This window comes from Cololabis saira, chromosome 9, assembly GCF_033807715.1.
Source record: "Cololabis saira isolate AMF1-May2022 chromosome 9, fColSai1.1, whole genome shotgun sequence".
NCBI classification, from domain to species: domain Eukaryota; kingdom Metazoa; phylum Chordata; class Actinopteri; order Beloniformes; family Belonidae; genus Cololabis; species Cololabis saira.
Window position 1 is genome coordinate 32,869,933 of NC_084595.1, and position 12,878 is coordinate 32,882,810.

The following is a 12,878-nucleotide window of genomic DNA, read 5'->3' on the forward strand; positions in this document are numbered from 1 at the left end:
CACGAGCCGCGGAGCGTCGTTGCGCGCATTCTTGGTTGGCCAGCTTTTGCCCAAGACAGCCTAAATTTTTCTTTCCTGGGGCAGGAAAAAAGAAATAAGGAAAGAAAAAAAAAGAACTGTGTCTTTGGATGGCTCTTTCCTGAAACATCTCAGCTCCCACTCAGCCCCGGTCTCGCTGCCGTCGCTACAGGGAGCTCCAGACCATTTTGGGAATAATATGGTACCTCTCCGCGGTTCTGCCATGTGACAAGGCTCTTTTTTCATCATTTTGGCATTTTCTTCCTCCTTCAACAAAAGTCGTTTGCGACACCGTCTGCGTACTCTGACTTTAGGGTGATATTCAAAGAGTAGTTAAGTGAAGGAGCAATAAAAAAGCCAACCAAAATCCCCCAGGAGGAATGGAAGTTTTGCTGGTGGTGTTGGTCCGCTGAGGCTGCTGCCGCCGCTGGTGGTTGGGCTGCTGGTGCAGGGGGGGTGGGGGGGAACTGCGTCGCCACATCTCAGAAAGGCTGGGGATCTTGGGTCATTATAACACAACTGCTTTTCAAGATAAGAAGATTTCCCCCTCCGTTGTGCTATCGAATGGTTACAGATTCATTTCTTTTAAATGATCGGCCACATCGTTCAAGCCCCTCAGCTCAGCTCGACTTGACGCGTCGGCGTTTTGGATGCGGTGTGTTTTCACTGCAGATCAGCGTCTCTCTACTCACCCAGAATATGATTTAGTGTTGGAAGGAATTTCAACAGGGTATACCAGTCTACTGACTACCACGGGAGTCCCTTTCTGTTTTTTTTTTTTTTTACCAACACGAACGTCAAGAGACCACATCGCCGCAGAGATTACCGGAGATTTTCTTTGAACACCCTAAATGGACTAAAGAAGCCTCGTTTTACGGGATTTTAACTCTGTTCGCCCTCACTCGTTGAAGCTGTAGTTTTATTTCCTTTTTTTTTTTAATCCAGAGGAGATAGCCTATCTGTGGACATAATGAAAGTTATCTTGGCTATGCTGCTTGTTGCTGTTTTTTTGAGCCAGGAGTGGGAGTCGGTGCTCTCGGATTCAATCATCCACATCGGTAAGTTACTGCGCTTTTTCCCACTCATCCATATCACATCCACAGCTATGGGCTCTGCGCGTCTCAGGGAACACACTGGGGGTTCAGCCTTGACATGTGCGGCTCTGCTGAAATCACAGTCTAGCTCTGTTTGTTGCTATTATTATTATTATTATTATTTATTATTATTATCATTACTACAATGTATTGTCTGACGCACAGCGATATCAAGTTGACTTTTCTGTAATGCACGCAGGATGAATCATGCTGTCACTGGGGCTCCAGCCGTTTAAACGTTGCTGCCACAATACAGAGCTGGAGCTGGAGCTCTGCCGCGGCATCATTTACATTGTTGGGGGGAAATAAATGAAGTTTGCTCTAGTTTGTAGGTCGTCGTGCGTCAGCTGCAAGTGCAAACTAAGCTGTTGCTTAGCAGTGGTCCATCCGTGGTGGATTAACGCCAGTCGTGTCTCTTTCATTATTGGAGGCAGGTGATGTCAAGTAAAACGGGATTAATAGACTGCAGCGTTTTCCTGGAAGTCTGACTATTCCACCACACGCCCGGGTGGGGAGATGGTGTCCGAAAAAAAACAGGTGGTTTAGGAAACGTAGGCTACTGGCGCGGATTTTTTTGTGATTTTTTTTTTTTTTTTGTATAGATCATCCTGGAGCACAGTGACTTTTCCTCCCTGAGCTATACTGCAGTGACAGAGGCGGGCGGGTGTGTGTGTGTGTGTGTGTGTGTGTGTGTGTGTGTGTGTGTGTGTGTGTGTGGGGGGGGGACATTTATATGTACATTGGTGTTTCCTTATTTCTTTCATGCCGTCCACCAACATCGGCATAGTGTGGCACTGTTGCGTTGAGTTCCATTTCAGCATCAAGGAGAGTAGTCTTGTCCGCCTGCACGGTGGCACCACCTCCAGCCCTAGGACGGGGGTGGGGGTGGGGGTATGTGCGCAAACACGCACACCCAAACCAGAAAGATAAGCACCTGTGCGTGCTGAATCGCTTTTTGACCGCATTCCACACTGAATATCCCATCCCGACTTCAACACCCACGTACATGCTCCGAAACACCCACGTGTGTGACATTATGCCCCCTCCCCCCCTCTCCCTCCAAAAAGTACACTTTGTAAATCACCTGGCCAGGGTCAGAATACACTACATAAGCCAATTGAGTGGCTACCTGAACACCGTTTGCCAAGATCTGGATCAGGTTGAGGTGTTCTCTGGGCTGCTGTCCAAACAGATGCTTCAGATCAGACTTACAACAATGAATGACTGCGATTTGGTCAAGGTGAAAGTGAACGTGTAATCCCTAATTTGCACAAGGGGAAGTGCCAGTGGAGAGCATAATATACCAAATATTTAAGATGGCATATGCTATGGGGTGAGGAGTTTCCTGCACACTTCAGTGAATATTACCTACAATTGGGTGCCGAAGAAATATTTGGCACTGTAAAGTTGGATGTCTGTACAGAGGCTTCATCCAACAGGACTGTAATGTAGATTGTGGTTCTGGTCCTACGGGGGTGGCAGTATAATCCTCCAGTTAGGCAGATCGCCCTGTGACCGGATGGTTTGATCACAGCAGCAGCCTCATGTTTGGCAAGAGTTTCACAGCAAGCCTCTGAAACCTTATCTCCTCACAGCCTGCGAGTTTCCTTAGATAAGACTTTTTGCAGTGCAAGTATAACATCTGAAATATGAAGCATCTGAAGGCTTACCGGGACTAAGACAATGTGTAGACTACCATCTCTGGGTAGCTTCTGAAACCGATGTCTTTTAGTCATTTCAAAGCTTAGTGATTTTGTCATCATTTTTGTACATCCAATCTCATCGTCTCTGTGTAAAGTTGAGCATTATAAGCTTTCTTTTGAATGAATCATCTCTCTATTAGCCTTTAAAGCTTTTTGAAGATGTGACTTTTTTTAATTAACCTGACCATTAACTTATAATCATAGAATAACCTTTGATGAATAGCAATTCTGAAAACACATTACACTGTATATATTTTTGAAAGGCTTCCACAGTTTAATGCCATTATAACCATAAACAATCAGTTTGTTCACCCAAATACACACAGAGCCGATGTATGCATTAAAAGGCTCAACACAAGCGGCTCTTATATGCTCAGTATTCAAAGCAAAAAGCATCCACACCCGTTGATGAATTATGTCATAGTACATTATATTATAACAGTAAATGAGTAAAACTGAGCTCTGCTGACGTCAGACATACAGAAGCTCCGAAATCACGTCAGATTTGCATCATAATCCGGACAAATCCAATATGTCTAAGATGTAGAGTTAATGACATAAATGATGAGGAAACCCAGGCACTCATTCTTGGCTGTCAAGTGAAAACCAGAGCAACCAGAGCAGTGAATGGTTTCCAATTAACGAGAGGAACTGTGAAGCCAGTGTGCAGTTTATAGGTTGTCTCAAATTGTTTTCTGGTTAGTTACAACTCGATTTAACACCTGTGTTACTGGCTTGTTATATCTTTGCATAGACAAGGATATGTCTATGTTTGTTAGAGGACAGATTGTGGGTGGCCGGTTAGAGGATGTGGTTTCAGTCATTGTGCCTTTCCCCCCCCCCTCCTTTTGCTCCCTCCGCCTTATTTCTAATCAATAGTTCATTTCCGAGCTAGCCACAAGTACTTTGAATCACAACAAAAGGTTATCACCCCCAAAACAATTCTTGTTTTTTTTTTTATTTTTCTTTCTCTCACACACCCTGTCACTCAAGCATTCTTACTCACCTTCATGTTGATACTGAACCTTGAAAATGTCCAATAAATCAGGGTTTTATGAATATGTTGGACACAAGAATAGCAACACAGAAAGTTTAGTATTTTCCCATAAGAATATCGGTCTTGTTTTACTGAAGTAGAGGCCACACTGGCTGGATTTTGTACATCATTTAAAGTTTCTCTTTCTCCACACTCCATCCTCTCTAACTCTGCAATGCTGACCTCCTTCTTTGTGTGTGTGTGTGTGTGTGTGTGTGTGTGTGTGTGTGTGTGTGTGTGTGTGTGTGTATGCATGCATGTGTGTATGTGTCTCATATTGACTTAGCACTGCATGAGAAAGGACAAAAAAAAGAAAGCACTATACTCAGCAGGCGCATCACATTGATATATCAGAAGTAATCCCTTTTTAATCCCTTTGTTGCTGTTAAAGATGGAATGAGAGGAGAGAGAAAAATAGAGAGAGGGAGAGAACAGCCATTGGAAGTATATATTGCATAAAAAGGAGAAAAGATGGAAAGACGGAAAGTGTGAGACTGTGCCAAAGGCAGACTTTGCGCCATCATATAATTTTAGCTTTTCAAAAACTGCAAGCCTGTCATTCTCTAAGAGAGCTGCCATTATTTTGGGGATATTAACAGCAGTGACCAGCAGACAGTTTCATCTTGCTCTGTCCAGACATTAAATGTGATTGAGCCGCTGGGGAGCTGGCACTACTGCCTCGCCCGTCTCGCTCCTCCTTTCTCCTCATTCTCCATTGCTCTCCCCACTTTGTCTCTCTAATGATCAGCATGCAGAGGGAAAGGGGCAGTCCGCTTGCCTCTTGGCCCGCTCTGTCTTGCGTTCTGCATGCCAATTGCTCTTTGCTTTATGAGGGCAGTTCTTATGGATTTTGCATGCGCGTGTTAGAAAGGGAGCAGGAGAGAGATACATGCAGACAGGAAGGGTTCTAGTGTGTGCTGTGATTTAGGTGGCCAAAGTCACTTCTTTTTGTGGAGTCTCATTAGTCTTTAGTCATGCATCTGCTGGATCATCATACATTACAGATTAGATGCTTGACTCATCCCTCAGCCTGGTTGAACTGGTTAAAATCACGAGTTTTACATTTGCACAGTCACTACATCAGATATGAACTATATCTATTGTAGGTCTTATCTCACAACTTGCTATTGCCACATATGGATGATGTTAAACAATGCTGGAGGTTGCTGGTGGACACAGATACATATATTCTAGCTCTGAGATGAAACAAGTATACTTGTATATATTAATTGAAGCTAAGCCACATTGGATCCTTTAGTTCTACATTTAATTTCATCAGATCCATTGGCTGCTTTGCTTTATAAATAATCTGTATTGTCCATTAAGGTATGCATATTTGTGACCATCAGCAGACAAGTGTGACCAAATAATATATACCAATTGAACCGAAATTATAAGTTGAGGCAGAAAATATTTGTACTTGCAATGACACTGAAAAAGAGAATCCAGGCCATAGAATGTTCCGTTGTTTTTGTCACTAAAATTAAGCGGGTAAAAAAATGAAGAAATGAAATAAATAAAACCGTTCAAAACCATCCAGCAGCAGCACATATCCTCCCGGGTGCACCTGTGCACATATTTTTTCCAGACACTTGACAGACGGGTTGCTTAAGCGTCTTGGCAAACTTGCCAGAGTTCTGCTGTGGATTTGAGCTGTCTGACTGACTAAGTAATGTTCAGATTTCAGCTCTGTCGCAGTATTCCTCGTCCTTGTCGTTTTTCAGCGTAGCTTCTTTGTAAAACTAGCTGCACGTGCTGACATGTCCTTGTGCAGAATACATTTGAGACTCTTATGATTGTCTTTGATGGTACTCTTGATCGGTTAGGCTCTAAACGTCTGTTCATCAATGTGGCTACACAAAATCGGCACATCTTAAAACGTCACATCATCTTAAAACTGCATCTGTTTGTTACCTCTCTAGTCGTCTACTCTTTTATTTCAATAATCTGATGCCTCTTTTCTATGGAAACACATCTCCAATGAATGTTAGATGCGACAGATGTAGTTGTTTTCAACTGAGAATCATTGCCCTTCATAACTGTTTGGAAAAAGGACTGATTCTTGGTTTTCAAAATAGTTTTTTTCACCCAACCTTCTGCTGGATTTCCAGGAGAAGAAGTCCCCGTTTAAAATGTAAGGAAATATGTTGTTATAAAGGTGACAGACGGGGGTAAACGGAAAACCACATACATTTCAGGCTATAAAGAAAGAACTTGGGTTGATGTAGACATTTCTGGATTCAAGCAAGATATGCATGAGTGGTGCTGGTTTTATGAGAAGAATTTATGCAATTTACTTGCAAAAAGCTGAACAAACAAATGAGGGGCAGGAGTAACGATGGCAGATCCCAATTCTTCTTTCACTTTGGAGCCGTCCTGGTTTTTTTTCCTGGCTTTGGAGATGGATTTCTAAACTTCTCAGTTTGTATTTGTATTTACATTTCTATTTACAGTTAATCACTAGTTCCACTGGGTAGGGGATACACGGTGTATATTAAATGCTCCATATCTTTTGAGTTATATATCAGAGTGGCGCACCGCTCCATGCTATCTGTGATCTGGAGGATTTAATACCTCATATTTCCATGTGCATGAACACAAGTGTTTTATGTGGACGTAAAATCAGGGATCCAAACTGTTGTCGGGTTTCTGTGTGTTTGACTGGAACTCCAGACTGTTCTGTGTCTTCTTGTAAAGATAGACATCTGTACCTATTCACTGAAGCAGAACTTTTAACCAGGCCACCGAGATTGATGGAGAGAATGTATGTTTTGTCTGAGCTTGAGATGGACTGACAGGTAGCTGTGAGAAGAAGGGGCGTTGATTGTCAGAGGGCGACTACAGAGCAGTGAAAGGAGAGACAGGCCAGCCCTGCCCAAGGTGCTTCCTCTCACCATTATAGAAAAGACCAGATGGCCGGGGAAAGACATGTGCAATGCAGGCCCTTGTTCCCTGATGATTGTATTGCACGTTGTGTGCTTACCCGGTTGGCACGTGGCAAACACCATCTCAAGCAAAGATCCCTTAGTTGTCCAGTGGAACAAGTAACAACCTGCCTTTTATTTGGATTGACTTAAATGTACTGTACTTGTTTCTGTGAGCACAGAAACATCAATCCATCCATTTTCTGTACTTGTTTCGTCCCGTCCGGGGTCACAGTTGGACGGGAGTCTGTCCCAGCTGTCGCTGGGTAAGACCTGGTGCACACCTTGGACAGGTCACTAGTCTGTCACAGGATCACAGAGAGACAAACAACCATGCACACTCATCACAGTTTATTTAGTAATGACAGATCAACCCAACATGAATGCTTGTGGACTATGGGAGGAAAACAGAGTACCCGGAGAAAAACCCAGGTTAAGTCATCCAAGCTCGACACAGAAAGGCAACTCGCTCCACCCTGGATTTCACTGTTTGTCCACAGTGCTATACTTTTAACATTATATCCTAAACTAAGACAATTTAAAATATTGTATCAAATTGGTGTCACATTTGACACATCAAGTCCAGTTTTAGAGTGCAGATTTATCCAGCATTTCATGGATAATGTAACTGAAAGCTTTCACTGATATGAATTTGAGGGAATGCGGGGGATTAAGTGCATCTTAACCATATGGCATAATGACATTTTGCACTTGTTTATATTGTGTCACTGTGACTGCATACTGTGACTGCATACTGTAATATAGCGATTTTCAAATGCACCTTTTCAAATTTAGATAGGCATTTCAAAGACAAAACACTCCATTTACCAACAACCACAAAAATATGCAGAGCAAACAGGGAAAGTAGAGTAATATGAATTTTGTGGAAAAGTTCATCTTTTAGAAGAATGCCTAGTTTGCAGTGTACTTTAGGTCACTGTGAGCATAGTAACAGTGAAAAAAATAGGGAAATAGTGTTTTTTTTTCAGACTAAAGACTAGGGCGACTGCCAATTTTGAGTATGCAAGATTGCATGTGCACATTTGTGGATTTCATTTGCATCAACAGTATGACAGATGTACTATACGTGGGTGTTTGTGTCTGGTGTTCAGCCCTTCTGTGGAGCAGCTGCACTCCCTTTTCTCCCTCTCTTTCATGTTTTTTATGGTCTTGTTCACTGTTTCTCCGCCAACACAAATGCTGTTTTGGTCCTGCAGCAATCTGCACTTTGTCTCACTGGGGCAGAAGGCTTCCTGAATGTGCATAAAATGTCTCTTCTCATATACAGTATATTTCATCTGTGTGAATATTTCAGGCATGCATCCGTGTGTGATTGTGGACATACAGAAAGGAGTTTGCACGTTTTCAGCATGGACATTTTTAAGTGCTCATTTCATGTGTTTATCGGCACTGAACAGCATGGGTCAGCGTATGTATTCATGTTTTTATGCGTGAAAGTGAGCGCCTTTCACTTCTCTCAATTATTTCCTCTGCAACAACGGATGAGTAGCCGGCGTTCCAACAAGGCTGCATGATAAATGTGCACCCTTGTGTGTGATGCACACACATTTCTGTAATTGTAACATGGCAGAAAAAGTTACTGTTACAGAATCTTTTTTCTTTGACTGTAAAATAATGTACAGAAGGGAAAAGGGGGAAAAAAAAAAACTTTTACTAATTATATTTATTTTAATGGTTATATTTGGCCATAAACATTGTGATAGAGTCACTTGAACATATATTTTGTAGGATAAAATACATGCAGTTTAATCCAGTTTACTTTGTGTTTGAGACTTTTGACATTCATTGCCATGACACTCAGATGATCCTCTTTTCATATTGAAAAGTTTGTTAAACCTTTTCCCAAATATTGGATGAAACCATATGGAGCTATTTCTTTACCTTACAAATACATTCTGTTTACATATGACATTTTGTTTGAGGGAGTTACTATTTCATTTGCATATATGCAGATATATGTTTATACTTTTAGAACTTCAGAACATATGTCTACATTATGTTTACAACATTTTCATTAATAACCCTGTAGATGTTATTTCTTATTCTATGTTGTACCAATTTGTTCATTCCTCTTATATACTGTAGTATATTTTATTCTTAACTTAAATGTGTACATTTATTTACATTTGGGCTTGTCTTTTTGCTATCTGCGGCACCAGAATTTCCCTTGGGATTACTAAAGTTTTATCTTATCTTAATTACAGTGTTGAAAGAAGTTGGACAAACAGTATATTATGCTGCTTCTCTTTTGGCTTCTCTGATAAAAATCAGTTTTTATTATTTGATAAAAAGAGAAAACACAACACTAATTGTGCTCTGTGCCACATTGGTTCATATAATATCTAAGCTCTCTTCAGGTCCACCCACAGCATTCCAGTATGGTTGAATTTGTGCATTGTTTGGGCTGTTGTAATACCCTGACCCTGTTTTCTCTTTTATCCATTCTACTGCACATTTCCTGTTGTATTTGGAATAACCAAACCGTTGCACAACCCAGTTTCTTGGTGTTCTACGGATGGCCTAAGAGTCGCTTTTAAAATAGTCTGGTGTTCATGGTCAACCCAATGAATGCACGGTGCCCAAGTTATGTGGACGTAAAACAAGCTCAAATCACCACCTCTGTACCACCTCACCCGACAGCTGATAGGAGGTGTTTACCAACTGGGGCATTGTAAGTTATGACCAAAAATCTCCTCCTTGCTCTCATATGTTTGCGTCCGTTGAGAAGTACTGTGGAAAAAGTAGTCGGGATGCTAAGATGAGATCTGCAACATCAAAAACAGAAAAGCACTTTGCTGCCATCAAAGGTTTATTGTGGTGAACCTGCCACAAATAAATGTATGTGTAAAAAAACGTTCTCCCTTTTGTTTTCATCAAACAGTTTTGGACAAGCTGTAATTTTTCTTTCTTCCTTTTAGAAATTTAACAATTGCTCTACTTTGCCATGATGATGTGCTTTCATGTTCTGAAATACATCATAGATTGCTTTATTATGACCAGGTGCTTGGTAGTACCAGCACAGTTAAGTTGGTATTGTTAATATTACAGAGTTCTGATTCCAGTCCTTGTGTGAGCATATGCTCTGGCTGAGCCCCATCTGCAAAGTTCATAGCTAGTATTGTGAATTCAGTGGCGTGTGTATATTTACACATGTGCTCTTCCTTCTGTTGAGTGCTTTTTCATATTTTCTGATTACACAGATCCACTGTGCTGGTATTGGGCTCCTATTTGTAGTTTGTAGTTTAAAAAATCTGTTGTTTGTATTGTTCCTTTTCATTTCTCTTGTAACTTAATGAACTTTTCCATAAGATTTTCTCTCTTGCTTTTTAACTGTTTTGTTCATCCTTTACTTTTCCTCTCCCCTCAGCTTTATGGCCCTGACCCACCATTTCCCCACCAATCATTCTTCTGTTGTTTTCTTGCAGAGTGGCATACTTTTCTCCCTGCACCTTTTATTTATATCTCCTTATGTTTGCCTCACCCCTTTCCCTGCTTTCCGCCCTCCATTGCTTTAGTTCCTATTAACCCCCCCAGCTTCCCGACCCGTCTAATGTGCTGCCAGTGATTACAGACACAGACATTGGAACTGAGAGGTGTTAAACGCTTTCCTAATCGCTGTCATATAATTCTAATGCGCTGTTTGTTTGTTTCCCTGACATACTTGGCAACGTGTCACAAAGCCTTCTGCATGTGCCCATCTGGATTGTAGCTTTCAGTGTCTCTTTAGGGTGTAGAAAAAGAAAATCCTATAAAAATGTGAGAGATTTGTAGGTAGATTTTTACACATGTAGAAAATAGTCTTAGTATGTAGAAAAGTAAGGCCAGACTACTTTAATTCCTGCTTGCATTGATAATTAAAGGTTATCACAGAGTACAACGCCAAATTACTGTGCTTGGAGTTCGTGTCTGTCCTAGGATGATTGATGAGACTGATAATCTGACAAGATCTTAAGTGTCCTGCGGGCCTTAGTGCCTTAGTGCCCAGGTGTGCACTAAGAGAGTCTGACATTACAGTAATTTTTTGTTGTAATGAAAATATCCGTTTTCCTGATAGCATATATTTTTAAATGCTTAATGTATTATTTCATCAGATGTGTACAATGCACATTGAAGTTTATGATTTTTTTCTTTTGAGCCTAATTATTTTGACCATCATACCTGTTGTCGCTGACTGAATAAATCATTAACACACCTAACTAACCAAACTAGTCGAAGAATTAGACACAATCCCAACATGTTCCCTTTTGAATTCAGAACACCCACACAACGGTGGCCAAATGACAAACTTAAGCCTTTAAGAGGGCAATCCACCAACCAGTGAATGATTTCATGGTGGTTATATAAAGCTGTCAAATTCAGGATACATTTGTAGCTACACCTTTTGTGTGTTTAGTAATGCCTGGACTAACCTGACTCAGAGTACATCCTCCCACGACATCTGTTATTCTACGAAGTCAAGTAATATTACATAAAATGTTGGTCTGAATAATCTAACATCATACAATTGAATAGGTATCACACCACTTCAGACATGTTCTATGTGACTAGGTATGTATTTATGCTTTTCATTTTAAGACCTTAAATGACATGCAAAGTGGTGGAAGTAAAATTTCATGGCAATAATGAAGTCTTTATTACCTGAAACACTGTGAAATGGGTGGTAATAGAGCTAGTGTTAAGTTAAAACTACAGATGACTTCAATGTAATCTCATGAAGGGTGAGGCCACTGACACTGAGGAGTGCTCTTGTCATGGAGGTTTCAGTCACGTGCAACAAAGTGCCAGGATCAGACTTCCCTTCAGAGGGAAGTATTGTAATGTGATGATCAGTGGCATTCAGTTCACCTGTGAATGTATTTAGTGCTGCAGTTACTTGATGTTTACTAACTGGGGTGCAGATAATTAAATGTCCATGTTCGATGGGGTCTTTTTGTCGCAAACAAAACGCAATAACAACTGTACTAAAGCTATGAAAAACTAACTAATCATGATGCAGATTTTTGGTTATGTTTGTTTAGGATGATGAGATAAAAATAGATACAACAAATACATCAAAAGACCTTTGATTCAATACAGTAGAGCAAACATATGTTTATAAAAAAGAAAACTTTAATCTTACATAATATATATTTAAATGTTCCACATTTATTTTTTTTAAATAAATACCTCAACCTAAGTTTAAAAAAATTATAATGATATTCTGCTGAATGGTTTAAATATTGCTCTGCATATTTTGAGTCGTCTGATTATTTGTATATGGGTGCCTTGGAAATTCTTCAAAAGGTGTACTTTGTGACCCCCAAAAAAAATCAACATAGCCTGATTTGTGAACTAAGAAGTCCTTCACCTACGTGGGCTTGCAGGAGAAGCAGCACCGCTCATGTGTCATCTGCTGGTAAGCCATGCCAAAAATAATGAACAACTGAGTAGAAAATGAATAAATATAGCTGGGCTGAATCAAATACTTTCTTCACTTTCTTCTTGGGAAAGGTTCCTTGCTGAGTTGAATAAAATATCTCAGTGGTAGCCATGATAAGACCTGGTCAAAGTTTCTGAACTGAATGGGAAGGTATTTCAGTCCTTGCATTATTATCTCCTTAGGAAGCACTGGACTTATTCTCTGTCCCCCAAGTCTTTGTCAACACACCATTCAAATTGACCCATGATGATTTTCTTATGAGCAAAAGTGAGATTCATGTAAACAGTGTGAGTTTTACCAACATAGGTTAGCATCCTGTGGTGTATTTCGCTTTTGTGTCTTTTTCTTTATTTACATCTTTACTATTCAAAATATGGTCGCAAAAGTCCTTCTGATTTCAAATAGTAGTTATTATTATTATTTTGCGATATCCAAACCTTATTTTCAGTTCGTGAGAAGTTAGCTGGTTGTATAAAAAAAAAGAGAAACTAAGAATGCAAATGTCTTGCCAAGAGGTTGCAGATCTGGCTGCAGAGGCTTACAACACCTACGCCATCAAGTACATATCAATCAAACATGCCTGTATAAGGTACCCAGCGATGCTGTAATCGCAGTTGGGGCTTGCAACCTTGTACAGAGTGGGAGAGAACAAGTGTCAAGCAC

At 40.5% G+C, this 12,878-nt stretch overlaps 1 protein-coding gene across 3 annotated transcripts in view; it reads left to right on the plus strand.

The window, feature by feature from the left end:
- The first annotated feature begins 554 nt into the window (after positions 1-554).
- Positions 555-12,878, plus strand: part of grid2 (glutamate receptor, ionotropic, delta 2) — a 658,916-nt gene continuing 646,592 nt past the window's right edge. For all 3 annotated transcript variants that reach the window (XR_009783115.1, XM_061729310.1, XM_061729311.1), the window contains exon 1: positions 555-1,076. Coding sequence is in view for 2 of the 3 variants with exons in the window: in XM_061729310.1 (XP_061585294.1) it covers positions 989-1,076 (88 nt within the window). In the remaining variant the exon portion in view is untranslated. The remainder of the gene's footprint in view (positions 1,077-12,878) is intronic.